Here is a 22,026-nt window from a genome sequence, read left to right on the forward strand (position 1 = left end):
GTCTACTGATGAATATGATAGGATGTTCTCTCCCTTTGTCATCTAACTGGGACAAGACAGCTCCAATTCCGGTGTCGCAGGCATCCGTCTGGACGATAAAGGGTCGGCTGTAGTCAGGCGCACACAACACAGGTGCCCTACACAGACTTTCTTTCAAGCCATCAAAGGCCCTCTGACAGTCTTCGGTCCAATTAACCTTCCTAGGCTGTTTGGGTGAAGTTAGAGCTGTCAGGGGTGCAGCTATGGTTCCATAGTCTGCCATGAAATTGCGATAGTACCCAGTGAGGCCCAAAAAGGCTCTCACCTGGGTTTGAGTAGTGGGAGTCTCCCAGTTCTGTACATCCTGTACTTTACTGGAGAGAGGTTGGATTTGACCCCCTCCTACCTCATGACCAAGATAGTTAACTTGCTATCTGGCACTTGGTGGCCTTGATAGTGAGGTTAACCCTTTTCAAGGCCTGCAACACCTTATCCAGATGTGTCAAATGCTCTTCCCAGGTGGAACTGTAGACGGCAATGTCGTCTAAGTAAGCCACACAAAAGGCTTCCAGCCCACTGAACGCATGGTTGACCAATCTCTGGAAGGTGGCAGGGGCATTCTTCAACCCAAAATGCATGACCCTAAACTGGTAGAGTCCCTCAGGCGTTGAGAAGGCCGTCTTTTCCTTGGCATTGTCCGTCAGAGCTATTTGCCAATAGCCTGAGGTAAGGTCAAAGGTGCTCACAAATTTGGCAGCACCTATGGTGTCCACGAGCTCATCAGCCCTGGGCAATGGGTGCGCGTCAGTTTTGGTGACGGCATTGACTCCTCGGTAGTCCACACAGAACCTCCAATCTTTGGTACCCATCTGGGAACTTGCCTTGGGGACAAGGACCACTGGACTGGACCAGGGACTGGTTGAGGGTTCAATAACACCCAGATCCAACATCTTGGCGACCTCAGCCTGGATGTGTTTCTTGACGGTATCTGACATACGGTAGCACCTGCTTTTGACAGGCACACTGTCACCAGTGTCAATTTCATGCCTACACCACGGTGTAAGGCCTGGCGTCAGTGAAAACAGAGAGGCATACTGTTGGAGCAAAGCCCTGCAGGCCCTCTGTTGCTCTGTTGTCAAATCTGGAGAGAGATGTACTCCCTCCACTGAGCCATCCTGAGGGTTGCTATGCAGCAAATCAGGAAGGGGCTCACTCTCATCCTCTTCTTGCCCTGAAGCTAGCAAGAGACATGAGACTTCTGCTCGCCGGTGGAAAGGCTTGAGCCTGTTGACATGGAATATCTGAGGGGCTACCCCAGAGGCTCCCATGTCAACCAGATAATTGGCTTCGCCCATCTTGGAGATGATCCTGAAGGGTCCTGTCCACTTGTCTGCCAAAGCTCTAGGCTTGGTAGGTTCCATCACAAGGATTTCCTGTCCCGGAGTCCAATCCACTTGCGGGGCTTTAAGGTCATGCCAGTACTTATTCAATTCCTGGCTGGCCTTGAGATTTGCTGTTGCCTGGCCCATCATCTGTGTCATCCTCCGTCTGAGGCCTAACACATAGTCCCCCACTTGCTTGGCGGGACCTGGAGGGGTGGCTTCCAAGCCTTCTCTGATCGAGGCGAGGGGCCCCCTCACGGGATGTCGCAAGAGTAACTCAAAGGGGCTGAAACCAACACCCTCTTGAGGTACCTCTCTGTAAGCAAACAGCAGGCATGGCAGGAGGAGATCCCATTTCCTCCTTGGGGGTTCTTCCAAAGCCCCTAGCATGCCCTTGAGAGTTTTATTAAATCTCTCAACCAGACCATTGGTCTGGGGGTGTTAAGAGGTGGAGAACTTGTAGGTTACCCCGCACTCTTTCCACATGGTTTTCATGTAACTAGACATGAAGTTGGATCCTCTGTCAGAGACAACCTCCTTGGGGAATCCAAAACGGGTGAAAATGCACAGGAGAGCCCTGGCAACCACCTTGGCAGTAACAGTCCGAAGGGGTATTGCCTCAGGGTACCTGGTGGCATGATCTACCAAGACCAGGATGAACCGATGTCCACCTGAAGTGGGAGGGTCAAGGGGACCGACGATGTCGATGCCCACCCTCTCAAATGGTGTGCCAACCACTGGCAATGGCTGCAGTGGGGCAATGACACTGCCTCCAGTCATGCCAGACAACTGACAAGTTGGGCAGGTCCTGCAGTGGGACTCCACCTCTACTCCCATCCGTGGCCAGTAGAAATGGGCAGAGAGCCTCTGCTTAGTCTTCTTGGTCCCAAGATGACCAGCCAAGGGCACCTCATGTGCCAACTGCAGTAGGAAGGGCCTGTAAACCTGGGGTACCACCAACCTCTTGAGGGCACCAGGTTCAGGCTTAGTGGGCTCACTAACAAGGAGCTCACCCTCCCAATAAATCCGGAATGTCCTAGGCACTTCTCCTTGTGCCTGGGACAGGGCCTGTTTCCTCAGCCCCTCGAGAGAGTGGCACTCTCTCTGTCCCTTACAGAAGTCTGCCCGGGAGGGTCCCCCTTCAGCTAACAAGCATTGAAGGTCGGGATGATCCTCCGGGTTGAGAACCTCTCCCACAGGAGAGTCTTCTGTCTCTTCTCCCACAGGAGTTGAGTTTGGGTTTTCCACTGGACCCAGCCCGTCCGGAGCATGGATCCCAATGGGTGCTCTCGGAACAGCAGGAAGAGAAGGTGTTCCCTCCAGAGGTGGCCGCCTTGGTCTTCCTTCTTCTTGCCTTAGGCCTCGCCTTTGGCTCGGGTACCTGACTCACAGCCAGACCCGGTGTCACCTGTGACCTAGTGACTGCAGCAGCAGTCATGGGAAGACCATCCGAGATCAACCCCAACTCTACTAGATCATTTCCTAACAGAATGTTAGCAGGGACATTGTCCTGAACCAGGACAGTAAGCTTTGCTGTCTTGTCTCCAATCATGAGTGTGACTAAGACTACAGGTGATAATTTGGGAGGCCCACCAGCTAACCTGGTGGTTTGCAGAGGAGCACCTTCATAGTCCTCTGGCTTGAGCAGGGTCCTGTCCACCACTGTCATGCTTGCCCCAGTGTCTCTCAAACCAGTAGAAGGCTGGCCATTCAAGAGGACACTTCTCAAAAACCTACGGGTGTTCTGTGGGATAGTCGCCAGTACTTCCGCATACTGGTCCCAGGCCCCAAGGGACACTAAGGAAATCTCTACCGGAGCACCGAACGTGATCCCGGTAGAGGAGGGGAGGACAGTGGCCTCCGCCTCAGACACGGGGTAAGGGTAGGTCAGGCTGACAGCCTGTACTCCAAGTGCCTTACCTTTACACTTGGAGTCACCCCTTTTGTGATCCAGAGCCCCACAGTCCCAACAAGCGCCAGGAGTGCGGGGTATGGTACTGGAACCACTGGGAGCCTGCTTTGCAGCAGGTGGACCACTACTCTTATTCCCACCCACGGATGACTTATCCCCATTAGATTTTTGGGTCTTGGGAGAGGAAGGTTTAGGTTTACCCGACTGTGACTGCTTGTGGGACTCCTCAGCTTTCTGAGAGGCCCCCTTTTCTTTGTCCTTGTCCTTCCCACTGGAGTCCTTAGGGGACACCCGGTGGGAGACCCACTTGTCAGCCAACCTAGCCAGCTTAAAGGGGTCCAAAATGTTCTGGTAAGCCACATACTGACGCATCTCTGGTGAACAGGCTTCAGAAAAATGCTCAAAAAAACAAGAGGTGGGACAATTCAACAAAAGTCTTAACCTTGTATCCATCTATCCACCCCATCATGTTCATGTGCGCAGCACTCACCCAGTCAACCCAAGACACATTCTCTCTTTTCTTAAAATCCCTGAACCTTCTAAGGTATTGGGTAGGTGTCTTGCCAAACTTGGCAATCAAAGCAGACTTCATACACTCATACTGACCCCTTTCTTCCACACTCAGCTTCAGAATACAGTCATATCCAGTTTGAGGCACTCTGCTTAACAAACACTTAGCCCAATCTCTTTTATCAACATCATGAATCGCACAAGCCATTTCAAACGCTTCAATCCATTGGAGGATATCTGAACCCTCCACAAATACACCAACCAAATCTTTCATAAACTTGGTGGCTGGGGACCTGACACTCTCACTGGTTTTAGCTGAAGTCTCCACTCTAGCTTTCTCTAGCTGGATTCTCCGACAATCAGTGTCCTGGCTCTTGAGTTCAAGATCCCTATTCTTGAGCTCCACTTGTTGAGCCAACTCCTCTTTCTTAAGTTCAGCATCTATTTCCAACTTGCGGTATTCAAAGGCCAATTTCATCCTTAATAACTCAAGCTCCAAGGAATTGCTGGGGTTTGGAACAGAGGCAGCAGGAATGGTGGCATTCCCAGAAACAGATTCAGCAGAAACCCCAGGGGCAGAGTCCTCATTGGTTGCATTCCCCCCCTCATCAAGAGTTTCACCATCAGTCTGGTAGTCCACCAGGGTATCCGAACTTGATCCGGCACTCCGAGAATCCTCCAAATTTTCACTTCCGACTTAAGCAGATTGACTCTGGCTGTAATTAACTTTTAGGTAAGATTTAGACTGTTTTCAGTAGGTACATTTACACTGTTTGACTTAATTGTCTGTGGCTACAGGGGGACCCAGCGCTATAACCATGGCGCCTGCTCCCCCTGAGCCACATTTTACTCCCCTTCGTTTCTGAATAATACATATGTACATATGTCTTTCAGCTAATTTACAGCTTACATGAATGTAAATATTTGGACTTAACTCCAGGTCCACCATTCAGGTTAGTGCCCTTTTATGCTGTTAAGGAATTTAGTACTCATTACTTAAGTATGTAATAATTGTATATCCCATTGAAATATTTTTGTAATTATTTGCAGGAGGAAGTTAGAGAGCCTTCACCCAATATAGATAACCTGAAGAAGGGCGTTTACCGCCCGAAACGCGTAGTTAAGAAGAGAAGACATTTGTAATACCAATAACATACAATTGAAGTCTACTCATATATTGGGACTTGATTTGATTTTTGGATATTTCTTTTGAATTTTGTCATGAGATGGTTACTATGTTTATGAAGTTGCTGTTGAAATACAAAGCACTTTAAGTTTTTTTGTTTACAGTTTACTAGAATTTGTACTAACTAAAGAATTAGTGTATGCTGAAATACCAATACATGTTATCTATATAAAAAGATATAAAAAGAAATAATGTACTGTGTACTTTACACAACTGCTTATTATTTGAATTATTTTTGATTTAAATATGCTCATTAAGGTTTCCTTACATAAAACTAAATTTTTGCAATACCGATTGCCTATTGCTGTGCCTCAGTTCATTCACCGTGTTTTTGCAGTGAATCTTCCCAGCTTCAGTATTTTCAAGTAAAGGTAGCACTTTACTCTCTGGGAGCACCTAAAGTTGTTTGTAATTAATTTACCAATCAAATTGACCTTAAAACTTAAATCTTAAATTTCTTAAATCTAATGGTGTGCATCTCTACACCCCATCCACTTCAGCTATCAGCTCAGCCCTAGACTTATCCACAAAGTCTAACTCCCTGGCTTCACAAGCACTCTGGAGAGCCTCCAAGCTCATCCGAGTCAATTTGCCATTTGCAATAGACTCCATTGTTTGTAATGCAGTTATCTTGTACACAACTAAACCTTAATTTAATAAAGTGCAGATATCCTTTGTAAGTGGCACGGTTATACACTGATTCTTAAAACCATAAGCATCGCACCGCTGCCACCAGTGTGAAGAAGACCGGTGGGGGGTGTCTGTACTTCTGCTCTCTATCTGGTAGAAGAGAGGCACAGAGGACCCCAGCCAAGATTCTCTGTTACGGTAGCAATGGACGAGCAATCAAGGCCTAGCTTCTCAGGTGGTGATGCAGGCTGGTTCTTAAGTACAGTGTAGTCCCCAAGCCCCCACAAAGGAATGTCCACACACTGTATTGGTTAGAACACAGTCTTTATATAATCAATATTCAAGGTTATGTACACTTATCATAATAAGTCACTTTGTACTCAGGAAAATAAACAATGGCAAATATATACAGTTCTAAAGTGGTACCACCCTTTGTACTAGATCTCATTAAAGTGCATTAACAATACTGTAACAATGTCACACAGATCAATAGAGTGAAACCAGCAGTAGAGAGAGGAGAGAAAATAAAATGGTTGAGCAATAGGCAGAATACTGGCCCCTATCACTAGACACAGTTCTGTGTGGAGATCCCCCCACCTGGGCAACCTGGAAAATAAAGGTATAGCACAAGCCCAGTCCATATATTGTTCTGCAAGTCTTATTCCCTCCTATAATGTTTTTACCCCCCCCAATGTACCTGGTGGAGTCGAGTTCTTCGAAGAGGCGTCGACAGATCCTTCTTGAGTGACCCCCTTTCAAGCGGGAGTCACGGATCGTCGAGAGGCGTCAAGGAACTCGGCGTTCGGCGGCGGGGAATCGACGGCCCTTCTTGAATGCCTTCCCTTTCAAGCGGGAGACACAGGGCGTCGAACGTCCGTCGACAAACTGGGTAGAACGGCGTCGATGAGGCGGCAGCTTCGTCCGAGCGGTGCGCGTCGGAGCGTCGGCGTCCTGCAAGGCAGAGGCGTGCGGGGCACCTCGGTGACAATAGTTCTGGACCGCAAAGATTGTGGAGACGGAGGCCCAGCAAGGGCGTCGAGTCGTTCGAGTCTTTGTGGTCTTCGGGTGGCGGGAAACCCACCGGCAGGTTTCTCCTCGGCGCGTTGGTCGTCCTCGACTTTCTCCGGCCGGATAAAGCGGTCGACGGTGCGGACGAGGGAGTCCTTCGATTCGAATGTTCTTAGGCAAAGGAGCGGGCGGCTCCGGTCGTCGGCGGCACGGCGTCAAGTGGTTCCCACGGCTGGGCAACACAACTTCGACGGGCCTCCAGCGGTTACACAAACCTGCGAACCCTGGTCGACGGCGATGTCCGGGTGCTTCACTTCGATCTCCTCGGCGGTCCCGTCTCGGGTCGACAGCCTTTCGAGGGTGTCTTCCAGGGCGCTTCGGCGAAGATGGAGCGATGCTCGATGGTCCCTCGGAGCACGGGAAGAGGGCGCCTTACCAGGTCCTCTCTCCGGTCAGTCTTCGACGATTTCGGCAGCCTTCGGATCGGTCGAAGCAAATGCAACAGCAAGTCGTCTTCTTCCAGCTGGACGTCGAGGATCGGCAGTTCCAGTTACTCTTAGAGTGAAGACTCAGCTTCTGAACGCTTCTGAACGTTCCTGAACTTCTGGCTGTTTCTGAACAACTACCAGTGGTGAGAGGTCCCCAGATATACTATTCTGCCTCTCATCCACACTGCTGGCACACACTCAGCAGCCAATCATACAGAAGGGCATTCATGCAGTCAGTCAGCCAATCAGGCACACAGTGCATTCAGGCCACACTCCTCCCTTTCAGACACTCACAACAAGGAATGTGGATTGGGACAAGTACCCAGCCATTCAACACTACACACTGCATTCAGGCCAGTTTCGGGCAGGGCTGTCTCAGTCTTTGTCTCTCATGCCAGAAACCAGACAACCACAACAAGGAGTGTATATTGGTCACACACTCCATTCACCCAGGTCCCACCCACAGGAGGTACCCACAACATACAGTCACTGGGAAGGCTCCAGTCAGTCTAGCTGGGCCTTCACATCAACACCATATATGGAACTTCCACCCAACAGCCAGTCAGGGGGAAGGGACAGAGTCAGGGCTTCCCAGGACTTTGGGAAAACAAGATAACAGGCAATAGAAAGCAAGAGGCCACAGGGGCCATCTTGTTTTCTATCAGGAATCAACTGATCCCAATGGCAGGGCCTGGGTATCCCAAAATGGAGGACACCCAGAGCACCTGTCAAATTCAGCATGGAGCTGCCACCAGCCCATACCCTGCTCTGTGGGCCACCCACAGGTGCCCAAAAACATACACTAGGGGTACAGGGTTGTACCCCTACCCATGGGTGCCATAAGGGTATCCCATGGGTCTGTTCACCAAACCAAAAGGGAGAGCTGCACTGCCAGGAGTCCCACATGGACTCCTGGGCAGAAAACATGTCAGAACACACGATAAAAAGCAGTAAAGGACAAGGATTCAGAGGCCCTGTCCCTCTGATGCATTTCCAGCATCACAAGCTGCAACATTGCGCAGATCCAGCACAAACATTTTCTTCTAACTTAAGGTACTGTGGGGAAAAAGGTAATTTCAAGAAGGCGTTTGAGGGCTTTGAAGTGCACCTAGAGGTGTCCAGGGCCACCCCCTCTTACCCAAGCCATTGCTTATGTCCATTTCTCAGGTCCGTTTTACGGTCTCCCTTTTGAGTTAATTTGCTGCTTCAATAACACCAGAGACTGGAATAAATCACAGGAAATCTTCATTCGCTGCTTGTCAAGACTTCAAGCCCTCTTCGAACTGCCTTTAGCTAGGCTTGCGCTTTGGGACTTGAAGGACCTAAACTGTGAAGAAACCACCTATAGACCCTTGCACCAAGCTCATGTGACACTAATTAACCATTTTTCTCCCTTTAAGTGACTACTATATGTATTTACAGAGTAAATGCATTACTGTGTAAACCGGTGAATGCGCACTAACCGATAATACGGTAACATTGTCTTTTCCCTTTCTAACGTTGCCACAACTGTAACCGCAAACAAACACAAAAGTGGAAGTGCCCTTTGAAGTGTATTAGCAAGTATTCCTCTAAGTGTTCAAGTATAAACGTCTAATGTATTTAAAGTTATACTTTTATATAACTTAAGTCCAAGTGCTTCTTTGCTGTGCCTGTCTAACTAGATTAGTGTACCTACCTATAGCGCACATCTTACTCTTAAGATAAGCCCGACTGCTCTGCCACTCTACCAAGGTTCTGAGTTAGTACACACAGTTTGGGATCTACAAACCACTGGGATAGCTTACTAATGTCGTACTTCCAGTAGGACTTTTGGGAAATTCCCCCAACAGTCCCCAAACTATTTGATGATTTGTACAGATCTTCACAGCCGAGAATGTTTTATTCCATAAATCATGCTTGCTTGGTTATAAAACCCTTTTTCTTTTTCATTAACAGAAAGAACAGTTATTTGCACAGATCTCATGTCCACTAGCTTGTCTCGGAAGACCAGTACTTCTAGTTCTTCTGACACTGATGGGGAAGGTACATATGTTGAAATAGAGCTATAGCAATTTCAAATGTTGCATTGCTTTCTTGTGTTTAAAACATGGTAACTTTAATTTTTGTTTTGTAGGAATATCTGTTTGTTTGGATCATCAAATATTTCTGGATGAAAATGTAGGCAACCAGGCATGTGCAAAATCTGATCCAGTTGATGAAGGTACTGAATGAAATGTATAGTTTGAGCAAGACATAATGTTAATATTTCTGCAAGTTATATTTCAGTGATTCCAAGTAGGCTCTTTTTAAAAATATTTGAATGTGTCCCTGTTGAAGCAAATTCTTGAAGCAAGTTTTACAATTCAAATTCACCAACGGATGGTTTGAGTAATCTTGATGAGATTATTTGCCAGCACAAAATGTGTGTTAACCTTAAGTTTCTGATATTGTGTCTATAAAACCTACTTGATGATTGTCCCACTTTCTAGAGATAGATTGCTAGTAGTCTCAACCACCCAATCCTTGGGACATACTTGAGAAACAAATGCATAGTTCATGCATCTGTCCTCATTCAGTGCACCTCACACCTCCTGATGTGTTTGGTTTTATTCTAATTCCAAAGATTTGATGCACTCTGTCCTCCTTTATGAGCCTTTACAAAATAACTTGATTCTGTTTGCTTCTCCACTTAGTTATCTGGGATGCATTCGTCATGAATCGGGTCTTATTGTGCCTATACTGCTTGTAAGACTCTGTACGTGGCATGGAACTCACCGCAGAGTGCAGTGGGGTTTGATTTCCCCATTATATACTTTCTCCAGCATTTCAATCTTGCATAGATTCACATGCTTTGAATTTTCTGCATCCGTCTAAGAATCCTCAGTGCAATTAAAATAGCAATTAAACCCAACAATGCCTTGCTACCTCATGTTTGTCTGCAACTAGTGAGGTAGAGGCGGTCTTAACCTCTTCCCTCTACTGATAATACCCGCATGTCATATGAAAGAGTTTCTTTGTTCACTTGTCTCCTTGTTTTCAAGGATTTCTTCAACTTTTTCTTTAGTGTTCTCATTTTTGCAGCTCCTGACTTGTGACAGGATATTCTCTTCTGAAGGTTATTGATTTTTAATGCTTCCATTTGTTGCCAGCCTTGTAGACAGAGGGGGCACAGTAGAGTTTCACTCTGTCATGGCCACCTCACCAGGGTAGCCACCTGTTGCGACAGATTTGTGAGAGTCCTCCTTTTTAGTTCATTTTTCCCACAGCAATATAAAAACATTAATCTCATGGACTCGGACAGGGGCCTCAAAGTACTGCCTTTACACAAATAAAAAGCATGTGCAATGCATTTAGTGTCTAAAACACCCCTTCCCTCTAAACGTTGTGGAATACTGGGAGCTGCAATGATTTCAATGCCAAAACTTTGCAGGATGGGCATGTCCCTGTTGATTTACTGAAGACCAATCGATGGAGATTTCCAAGTCATCCTTCACGAAGAACATCATCACAAAGTCGGCCCTCCCTGTAAATGTCCAGGTCTGCAGACATTTAAGTGTAATTGCGGAGAAAGGGTGGAGGATGGTGTCCTGACTCGTGCTCATTCTAATATGGGCCTTGAGCCCTCCCCATTATCATACTCCTTTTGTGGCTCTCTGGCCCAAAAAAATACAGTCCCATCTGATGATGTCCTTTAGCAGAGCCTTCTCTGCCTTGGCATCCACCAGCTGACTCTTCTGTGCATTAGTGTCCACCATTTACGGTACATCTTGTAGCAAAGGCCATACAAGCAGAAGGTGCAATAAGTCATCATCGACGGTCAATTAAAAAAAATTCTGGTGTCAAAGACGTTCTACGAGGCCACTGAGAATGAAAATGTAGCTCTACTCCTCACACTTGGTATCAACATTGTTGCAAGCCACTGACAGTCTTTTCTGTCTAAGGCTACAGTGTTGTTACCAATAAAACAGATTGGCATATTCTTGATGGTCCAAAAAAGTTTCTAAATGACTATATGAGCAACCTATGGTAACACTTCCAGAAAAGCAAAAGGGCATGAAGACTAGTTCAGAGATTGTAGCAGTAGGAAGATTTTGCCTGCCCTACACAGCCCTTTCCTCTCGCATACCACAGGCAGATCTGCCATTTTGGCATGTCTGATTCATACTAATTTTGAATGTTTCCAGTAATAAATGACATATACTTTGTGGACCCAGGTGCCCCTGGACCTTCTAAAAGACTTCCTCTTGTACCCCAAGAACATCTGCTGAACGGCTCATCATATTTGTGATTACTTTACATCAGACTTCAGTCTCTGAGCTAGGCAGATAGCTTCCTCTGTCGATCAATATTGCATGTGTTTTCTGTCTTGTATACAAGTCTCTGTGCTGCCAACACTGCTGTCTTGGACAGACCTGCACGGCCAGTGCAGCCTCTTTCACTGTCCCTACAGCTGTCTTTGTTTATTCCATAGGCTGAACTGCAAGCTGCACCATTGTGAGTTTGAGGACCAAGCCAAAATGAACGCATACTTTCGCATTTGAGGAATAAGAATAACTTAAACCTACATCCCACCTGTAGAGAGGTTTCTGATGTGTGTAAATCTGCTTAGAATCACATACTGTGCATATAGTCCGACATCTAGTGGTAATCGCAGAATTTAGCATCTTTTTTCAAAGATCAAAAAGGGACAGAGGGCTCTAGAGGACCACCCAAGATGGCGGCTCCTCTGTGAGCTCCCTGGAAGCTCCTTATAAATCCTGGAAAAAATCGCCGCAATCCCGCAGTTTTATCGCGGATACTATGCAGCAACATTCTCAATAGCTCTCACCGCGCAGTCTGAGCCTGAAACTTTGGGAGCTTTCGCTTGCTGCACCCCGGCACGCCTGGCAGCAGAGGCCTCCGTCAGACTGGGCCCACAGAGCCGAGGTTGGTGTCCTCCCCCGTCCCCCAAGAAGAAACGAAGTTCACCGCCCCTGGATGCGCGAGCTCCGGCATCACCGTGCAATGAGAAGGGACCAGCTGGGCTGAAAGAGCCAGCGGAGGAAGCAGGCGGAGCTCGCAGCCCCGCTGCGGCGCCTGGACGGCAGGCGTAGTCGCAGTGAGGGCGCGGTGGAGGAGGGGCCGAGACGGCAAGGAAGCAGCCGATCCTAGTGGGGGCCGCCCGCCAGAGGTGAGAAGCGCAGCAGGGGGGGCCCCTGCGACCACACACGCTCACACGGGGGAGCACGGGAAGAGTGCATTAGTGCGCGGAGGGCCCACAGGGGGAAGCAGTGCCATCAACCTCCCCACGGTGCTCAGGCACACGTTTATAAACAGCCCTAAGTGCCTACAGTAACACCTAGAGGGAGCGAAGCGCTGGAAAAATAAGGCATCTTACTGCCAAGCACAAGCAGCCCCTAGGACAGCATATCTGGGGGTCGGAGGCGGGAGCAGACACCCCCCAACACCATCTGTGGGCAACAGGCTGGAACCTGCGGATCGCCCCAGGGGCAAAGACCAGCACGGCTACACTCCTACAACACACGGGGCGCCCGGGGGACATGCTGTAGCGGCCACTGGGAGCTCCCTGTCTAGCCCCAGGGGCATCAAGTTAACCCAACATCGCATACTCGGCGGCGGGTGCAGGGGGACAGGGGCACCAAAATCTGCAGCCTGGAGGCACTCCTCTCTGCACATCCTAACATCCTGGGAGTCAAAGCACCGCATACGAGGCCGTCCCCCGCCCACGACTGCAGGGTCCTCCACTGAAACCTCCCCTCAAAGCGGTCTCACTGGTAATTGCCAGGAAAACAAGCAAACACACCAGACACCCCAGTCACACGGGCCCTCGCCCCCGGCTTGTGTAAAACGTGCCAGTTGTCCAGCTCAACCCCAAGTCCCTGCGGATTCCACATTGTGGTTGCGCCGGGCAGTGCCGGGGTCTGCACCAAGATGGGCAAAAACGATAAATCACAGCGGAAACTCAATTTCAACGCCCGACCCGCATCAAAGACCCCCGAGACAGGAAGATTGCCTCGAACCCCCGCTCAATCACAGCAAACAAGAGGACGAGCACCAGTGGCAGGTGGACATCTGTGAGATCCTCCTGGATCTCAAATCTGGAATAGAGAACCTAGACAGCAAAATGGATACGCTATCGTCCAAGGTAGACCTACTGCAAGACAGACTGGATAATGCGGAACAAAGAATCTCAGAACTGGACGATGGCTCAGCCTCGCTTACTGCAAGAGTGTCCTCACTCGAACACCAAATGAAAACAGTCATTGCCAAGAACGAGGATTTAGAAGGGTGATCCTGCCGCAACAATATAAGAGTGATTGGAGTCCGGAAACAAGCAACACCCAACAAAATGGAAGATCACATGGAAAAAATTTGCAGAGTCCTATTCAGCGACATAGCCCTTTCTCAACTATTTGTGATTGAAAGAGCACACAGGATTCCATCCGCCAAACCTGTCCCTGGAGCGCCGCCCCGCCCGATAATTGCTAAACTGTTGAACTATAAAGACCGCGATACCATTCTGAAATTGGCAAGAGAGAAAGGGACCCTTCAATACGACGGTGATACAATTCATCTCTTCCCCGACTTCTCCCCATCAGTCCAGGCCCAGAGGCGATCCTTTACGGCGGTCAAACACCGGCTATGGGAGAACCAAATCAAATATTCAATGCTCTTCCCCACAAAACTCCGGATTCAGTTCGAAGGGAAAGGCCACTGCTTCAACTCACCAGAAGAGACCACCTTATTCCTCTACAAGCAAGGCTGCATAGCATCAAACAATGGTCGAGCAACCTCTCGAAGAGAACGCGCTGAAAGAAATCCTCCATGAGCCGCAGAAGAGATGCAAAACAGTCATGAAACGCGATACCAAACGTCAGGATATAACACAAGTGGTAAGGAGCACCTTCCTCTGGGGGTGGGGGGGTTGCTAGAGCCCCACGCGCAGCAGCATGGTGTACTTTGGGGAGGGAACCAAACGGACAAGTTGGGGGTTGTCCGTGCAAGGTACTGTTCATTAAAGTTGTTATGGTTACGTTTTGGCCAGCCCCGGCCCTACTCTGCCTCGTCCCGCCGAGTGCAACACATAACTCAAGAAACCCATCCTGCCTTCAACTAGCCCGCTATTCCACAACAGACCGCTGCATGTCAGATACCCACCCATGCATAGTGAATAGAGGCACCTCCCGGCAGATTCAAGGTAGCCACATGGAACATTAGGGGTGGCAACATCCCAGCAAAAACAAGGAAATCCTGCAGTTTCTTAAACGGCACAAAATTGATGTGGCAATGATTCAGGAAACGCACCTCATCCCACAAAAGGAAACTGGGGCTCCCATCGCCCCTTCTCCTCTTACTCGTCGTACGCCAGAGGGGTAGCCACCATCATCAACCCTAGAGTCGGCTTCCGCTTGAAGGTGGAGAAATATAGTGAAGGCAGAGCCCTATTGGTATAAGGCATTATAGCTGGGCAGGACGTCACGCTCATTAACTCATACGGCCCCAACGTGGACGGCCCGAATAACTTTGATTGGGTCCTCTCACGACTGGCACACAGCGGATCAACGATCATCATCTGGGGTGGCGACCTCAATACTCATCTAGACCCGCAAAGGGACAAGTCGCAGACCACCTCAGCACACACATCCAAGGCCAGCCTTCAAGTGCAAGAGATTTGCAAAGCATACAACCTGGTCGACATATGAAGGCACAACAACTGGGGGAAGCGCAAGTACACGTTCCACTCTGCAGTACACCTTTCCAGCTCCCGCATAGACTACCTGCTCGTCTCTGCACAAAGCATGCTTCAATGGGGCTGCTGTCATCCTTCCCAAAATGTTTTCAGATCACGCTACGGTGACACTCGATTGCAACTCCCCCGACACAAAACCTACAGCACCACACTGGCGCTTTAAACCCAGAGCACTAGCGGACCAGGTATTCGCAGCAGAGCTGCGTGAAGAGATTACATCCTTTTTAGACATTAACCAAGACTGTCTCCTCAGCAGGAATTCTATGGGAAACATTAAAGTGCTATATAAGAGGTGTGTGCATAGCTAAAGAAAACGGAATACTAAAGTTGATACGGCGTGAATTAGCAGCCAGCGTCCTCGCTTAAAAGCCCTAGAATTACTGTGCACTGACACTAGCTCCAAGCACACCCAAGCAGAACTCAAAGAGGAATTGCTCAAATTCAGAAAACTAGCAGAACGAGAAGTGAAGTTCCTACGCCGCGGCTACCAGATATGCCAGTACGGTGAGGGGCAATGTCCCGGAGCACTCCTGGCCCACCTAATCGCCGCTGACAGGAAGCCTACCCTGGTGGAAAGAATCTGCACCCAACAGAGGTCCCTTGTCCACACAGAACCAGAAATAATTGACACCTTCCGCACCTACTATCAAAACCTGTACAGTACACGACACTCTAACGACGCCGAACTGTTAAAGAACTACCTTGCAGACACAGAACTATACTGGGTAGAGCGTGAACTCCGCGAGCCACTGAACGATCCCATCACGCAAGAAGAGATCCTAGAGGCAATAAAGACCTTGCCCAACACTAAAGCCTGACGGGTTGATAGGAGAATTCTATGAAGCATTTGCCCCATTAGTAACCCCCCTCCTTCTGAAAGTGTATGAAGAGGCACTAGAGACAGGCATCCTCCCGCAGACCTTAAGAGAAGCAAATGTAATTCTTCTACATAAAAAAGACAAGCCCCCCGAAGAATGTGGTTCCTACAGACCGATCTCCCTAATAAATCTAGATAATAAAATACTGGCCAAAATTCTATCCAATAGACTAATGCCTCTGATGCCAGCATTGGTACTCACAGACCAGGCTGGTTTTGTGCCCGGTCGCAACACGACATTCGGGATCAGGATGATGTTTGGAGCCATGGCAGCGATCGAGTCCACACAACAAGCGGCTGCAATCCTACTAGACGCCGAAAAGGCCTTCGACACTGTCGAATGGCCTTTCATGTTTGCGGTACTCAGACAGCATGGCCTGGGCAACCAGTTTATAAAACTAGTAGTATTACTGTATAATAAGCCCCAATCAACTATTGTCCTTGGCTCATCAAAATCGGCACAAATCCCTCTTCAACGAGGAAATAGACAAGGGTGCCCGCTATCGGCGCTTATATTTGCGTTGGTGATGGAGCCGCTGGCCTCCAGCCTGCGAACTCGACATCTCGATAGAGGACTCACTTTAGGTCCCCATAAGGTGATCATCTCGCTCTACGCCGACAACGTGGTGCTATTCCTCCAAAACCCCATTGAAAATCTTAATCCTGTAATGCACGAGATAATTAAATTCAGTATGGTCTCAGGCCTGAAAATCGATCATTCCAAGTCGGTCACATTTCCCCTAACTCCCAGCACCAGTAAATTTGCAGGTGACTTTAATTTCAAGTGGGAAAGCGCCCATGTACGATATCTCGGGATCCTGCTATCGCTGGGGTCACCGAGACATCTTCCAAGACAACTATGAAACCACTTTAAAAGCACTCCAGGAGAAGGTGCACAGATGGAAGTCACTCCCACTGACACTTTGGGGCAGAGCGTCGCTGGTTAAGATGTTGATCCTATCAAAAGTCCTCTGTCTGTTCACAAATATCCCACTCTTGCTCCCGCGGTGCTTTCTGGGGAAGCTAAAAAGTCTTGTCCTTGAATTGATCTGGGCCGGTAAACCGGCAAGGGTGGCATACTCAACACTAATACTCCCGACAAGGAGGGGTGGGCTCGCGCTCCCAGACCTGGAACGATACATTTGGGCCGCACAAGCGCATTTCCTGAGACATTGGTTTTCTACTCACTTAATCAGGTCCCACGTACAAATCGAACGGGCCCTAGCATCACCTAATCTGTTAAGAGCAGTCCTCATTAGTCATCAAGTAACACCACGCTAAATGTGGTGTTAACCACCTACGCAATTTGGAAAAAGATAGCCCAAAAATACGGCGTAACCATTAAATACTCGCCGCTACTACCCATTAAATTCATACCAGGGATACCCCTCACAAATGAGTGTTCCTCCAATGGGCAGAAAAAAACACAAACCCAGACATTTGGCGACCTCTTTGTCGATGAAACATTCCTATCACCCCAACAGGCCAAGGAGAGGGGCAGCATATCATCTTTAGATATATTCATATACTTGCGGTTGCGTTATGCGATCCAGGCTCTCTTCCCCTCCATCCCGCGCCAACCTCCAACATGGGCGCTGCTCCATGGCGTAATACAAGCACAGGGGGAGGGTAAATTGGTATCCTCAATATATAGATCCCTCGTAACAGACACGACATCAGTAAACCCGCATACAAAAGAAAGATGGGAAAAGGCGTTACAGGTTACCATCCCCGAAGAAGAATGGTCATACATACTCAATCAAACTCAGAGGGCTGCTCTGAATTTGCGCTTTAAACTTATCCACTTCCATTACTTACACTAAACCTACTACACTCCAGCCAAAAGGTGCACACATAGGCCATAGTCGGAGGCGAAATGCGAGAGATGCGGAAAACCAGCTGCAGACTTCCTCCACCTTGCCTGGAGCTGCCCGCCGTTATCCAAATTTTGGTCACAAGTTCACAAGTTATTCAAGAGACAGAGGCGATTATTGGAGAGGAACGAACTCCTATCCCCACAGTGACGCTGCTGGGGATGACCAAACACCTGACACCTGCAATGAGGAAACTAGCAAACATCCTGCTGATGCTGGCGCGGTGGAGGGTGGCCATGGCCTGGGGTCGGGGTCCGCCTCTTTCGATAGCGGGGTGGCGGAGTGATGTACTCTACTGTCAGGAAGTGGAGACCGAGTTCCTCTAAACATTACCATTGCATGCTCGTCCTCCAGACATTTGGGGACCATACGTAGTATTTGTTAAACTCCACAAGCGATGACTCCTCCCCAGCATCCCCAAGCCGACCACCAGGTGGGACACTGGTGTGCAGACGCCGTGTGAGAAGCGGCATGAGTGGCGAGTGCTACGTAATACGGACAAGAAGAGAGACTGTGTTGCGGCGGGCGAGGGGGGGGGGTGAGGTCAGGGGGCGGGTACAGGGTTGGCTTGGCACACGTTACCTGTCCCAGTGTTGGGCAGAGTACGTTTTTGACTTGTTATTGTCTGTTTTCTTTTTGATAAAACATAAATAGTTTTAAAAAAAAAAAAATCGAAAAGGGACATCGACCTGGCCGTGCCTGTAATACTATACCAATAGTGACGTGTAGTGTATCCATGATCCCTCAAGCGCCGAGGTTCCCAGATTGTTTTTTTTCTGTCATTCTGGTCGACCGCTTTCATGCAGAGCTTGTGTTAAGGTGATTTATTGCTGTTCCACGCGTCTTCGCATCCTTTGACGATTCTTCGACAACTGTTCACGTTTGCTGTCCTGTGAATCTTCGATTGACTGTCAGGATTCCATGGTACATTTCTAGATTTCCAAAAACACATACTTTCAGAAAACACTCACTAAAGAGATTCATGTAGACATTCATTTTTAGTTTCACCATTTACATACTTTTAGTGTAGGTGTTAGTAGAAGGATGTTTGGCTTTTGTTATGGATGGGATTAAGATTAAGAATATGTAAATCTTCCTTAATGAAAACATGCAGGAAGCATTTGTTTCCCTAAAGCAAGATGGAGTTTCCATTCATCAACCGTGATTGGAGGAGAAGAGTGGTGAGCTAGTTTGGAATTCTTACAAGAATTCTAAACTGCCTTTCATTCCAGTTTCCCAAGAGGAAGGTTGCAGTTTTAATACCAAGTTGTAGTGAAGATCCAAGAAGTATATTTACAGAAGATTCCTGTGAAGCAATTGTCTTATTTGAAGCAGGAAAATATACAGATAACGCAAGGTACGTCAATCCTGAAAAGATATAGTATTTAGTGTAATATAGTTCAGTTACTTGAGAGAAAAGAATAGTCTTTTAAAGTCAAGTTCAAGTGCATGAAAAGCTTTTATTTTTAAAACTAAGAAACTGTGATAAGTTCTGTGAGAGCAGCATATACTCGACAAATGTGCGCGTGTAAGACGGAGAGAGCGCTGATTTAGCGAGCAAGCTGCAGTGTATGTTAATACAGGCGCGCAAGTGTATGAGTAAATAATATAATTAACAGACGCACAGTTTATTTTCAATCTACTTTTATTTAGTTTTCATTAACTCTTAGATAAATATTAACTAACTTTTGCCGTGTTTATTTCTTCATTGCGTGCGTTCGCTGTTCAGTGAACTTTCGAGCAAAGGACCCGCTAACGTGTTATACGCGTCGAGTGCTTCCTGTCTTCCTGAAGAGATTTTGCTTCGTCGAGTCATCTAGTGGAGTTTGTGCGGTGCGTCGGGTCTTCCTGAGGAGATTTCAAAACTTTATTCTTCAGAAGATTTGAATTGAGGCTACCAGAAAAATTAATACTACGCCAAGTAAAGCAGTTCAGTTTACAATGCATACTTCGAGGGGATTGGGTCCTCCGACGTATTCCATATCTTTGACAGGTAAGGTCCACAGCTGTGCTGCTTCGGAAAATCTTCGGCGTCTGCGTCCTACGCCGATGCGCCGTCCCCGAGGACCTCCTCCGACGGCCGACGTCACCCGATGTGATAAGTAGGACGCACGACGCCCATGGCCTCAGTTCCGTTTTTTCTGCGAACGTGTTTGCTTCGTGAATCTCGGTACGCCTCGACTCTTTGGAGTTTGCGGTTTTCTTCTCGGTTCGTTGAACCTGTTCGTTTTTTTGTGAAGACCTATTCGAGGCGATGTCTAGTTAGTCTTCAACCCCGCATCCGGGCTTCAAGAAATGCGGAGACTGTGGGTCCAAGATGTCGGTCACGGACTCGCACAACGCCTGCCTCTGGTGCCAAAGGGAAGGCCCACGATACGGACGACTGTGTCGACTGCCAGTCGCTCACAGCAAAGGCCTTGCGGGAACGCAAGAAGAAGCTGTTGGTAGGTCGGGTGTCTAAGCCCCGGAAGTCGAGGTCTGCGGGGCTTTCGACGGATGACTCGAGAGGCGACTCTCCGCGTCATCGTTGGAAGTCCAGTGGGTCTCCTTCCAGGAGTCTGTCTCGTCACTCCTCCGCCACTTCGAGGCATTCCCGGAAGCGCCGGCATCGGTCGCCTTCCCCGTCCTCTTCCGAGGACTCCGCCCGTCGGCGGGTCACTTATCCCTCCATGCAAGCGACACCGGAGGAATGGGCTTCCTTCGGGAAGCAGATGCTAGCGATTCTTGAATCGCAGGGCACCGGTCCGTCCGCACCTCCGAGTGGGGTTGGTCGGCACCGGTCAAGAGACACCGCTCGTACGCCTTCGGGCTCGGGTGGCCGGCACAGCTTGCGGGAGAGGTCCCGCTCGGACAAGGGTAGCCGTTCTCGCCATGCCCGTTCCAGGTCCCGGTCCTCGACGCGCTCGAGACCGATGATCCTGTGCCATCTTCGAAGAAGACGTTGATGCCTGTGGCGCCAAGGTCGTCGACGATTTCTCTCGAGGCTCCGCCTCCGTGGGGGTCGTCGACGCTGTCGGCGCCTAGGTCGTTGAGAGACACGCTTCGAGCTCCGGCTTCGAGGCCTGTGTCAATGCTGGCGGCTCTGCAGCTGACGTCGACGCCGATTCGCTCGACGTCGACGCCGTTTCTGCCGGCGCCGACTCGTTCGGCGCCCTCGATTCCTTTCGAGGCGGTGGTGTCGGAGGGGCCCCGTGGCACGGGGTTAGCCCCTAGAAAGGCTCTGGCTAAGGTCAGGCACAGCTTTGTTCCCCAGATGTCTTCCTCTCACCGCCTGGAGTACATTTCAGAGGGTGATGAAGGCTCTGACGACGGCTTCGTTCTGGTTACGGTACCAGATGAGCTTATCTCGGGCCATAGCCAGTTTGATGACCTGAGGCAGTCACTGCATGATGCCAGTGCATTGGACACCTCCCCGGAGGTGGAGTTTTGTAGGCCGGAGCCTGGCACTCATGCCGATTCTTCATATCGGTGCCTTATGTCTCGGGTCACTGAGTACTTGGGTTGGTGGGCTCCCCCAGGGGCGTTCGTTCAGGTTGATCTCACGGACATCCTTGATCTTGGTCCCCCCACTGACCCGGTATTGCCGTTTCATATGGCTCTGCAGAGAAGGGTGGCAGCGGCTTGGACTGCTCCGGAGAGTCTCCCGGCAGTGGGGCAAGTCTTTGTCGCGAAAATACCGTCCAGCCAGTAGCGACCCCTGCTACCTGTCCCGGCACCCCACTCCGGAGAGTTTGGTGGTGCAGGCGGCTACGGCCCCGGCAAAGCAGGCGTCGTATCCTACCATCCCTCCGGATAGGGACGACAAACATTTTGACGACTGGGCGAAGAAAGTGTTTTCTTCAGGGGGTATGGCGCTTCAGGCGGCCAACTCCATATGTGCCTTGTCTCGTTTCACACACACTCTGTGGAACTGTTGCATTAGCGGCTGAACGTATTGCCGAAGGGGACGAACGGGATGGTTTCCTTGCTATGGTTGAGGATGGCAAGGATGCCATGTGTGAGGCCGTTAAGTCGGGTTTGGACATGGCCGATTGTGTCAGCCGGTCCATGGCGGCGAGCACTGTAATACGCAAGTTTGCGTGGTTGCGGAAGTCTGGGTTCGCTCCTGATGTGCAGTCCTGGCTCCTCAACATGCCCTTTGACGGTGAACATCTTTTTGGCAGCAAGGCTGACTAGAGCCATGAGAGGTTGCAGACCTCCAAAGCTGCAGCGAAGTCGTTGGGCGCTGCAGTTCGACAACCTCCGCTTTTTCGTCCTAGGGGACTGCAATGGAGGGGAGGTTCCTTTCGCTATTACTCGTCCTTCAGTAAAGCGAGAGGAGCTAGCAGTCAAAGAGGCTACCGTAAGAGTGCCAGAGGTGGAAACGAGGGTACTCGAGGTGCCAAGGCCGCTCGGGCAGTTGCCTCTTTGCCCTCGGGCAACGCCGCAGCCGCTACCACTCAGTCATG

The 22,026-nt window shown here is 49.3% G+C and overlaps 1 protein-coding gene across 5 annotated transcripts in view; it reads left to right on the top strand.

The window, feature by feature from the left end:
* The window catches only part of TDRD6 (tudor domain containing 6), a 1,508,150-nt gene that overhangs the window by 1,185,917 nt on the left and 300,207 nt on the right, over positions 1 to 22,026 (top strand). For all 5 annotated transcript variants that reach the window (XM_069605809.1, XM_069605810.1, XM_069605812.1 and 2 more), the window contains 2 exons: positions 9,034 to 9,120; positions 9,212 to 9,298. In XM_069605809.1, coding sequence (XP_069461910.1) covers positions 9,034 to 9,120; positions 9,212 to 9,298 — 174 coding nt within the window. The remainder of the gene's footprint in view (positions 1 to 9,033; positions 9,121 to 9,211; positions 9,299 to 22,026) is intronic.

Source organism: Ambystoma mexicanum, chromosome 4p, assembly GCF_040938575.1.
Source record: "Ambystoma mexicanum isolate Mex_15411 chromosome 4p, UKY_AmexF1_1, whole genome shotgun sequence".
NCBI classification, from domain to species: Eukaryota; Metazoa; Chordata; class Amphibia; order Caudata; family Ambystomatidae; genus Ambystoma; species Ambystoma mexicanum.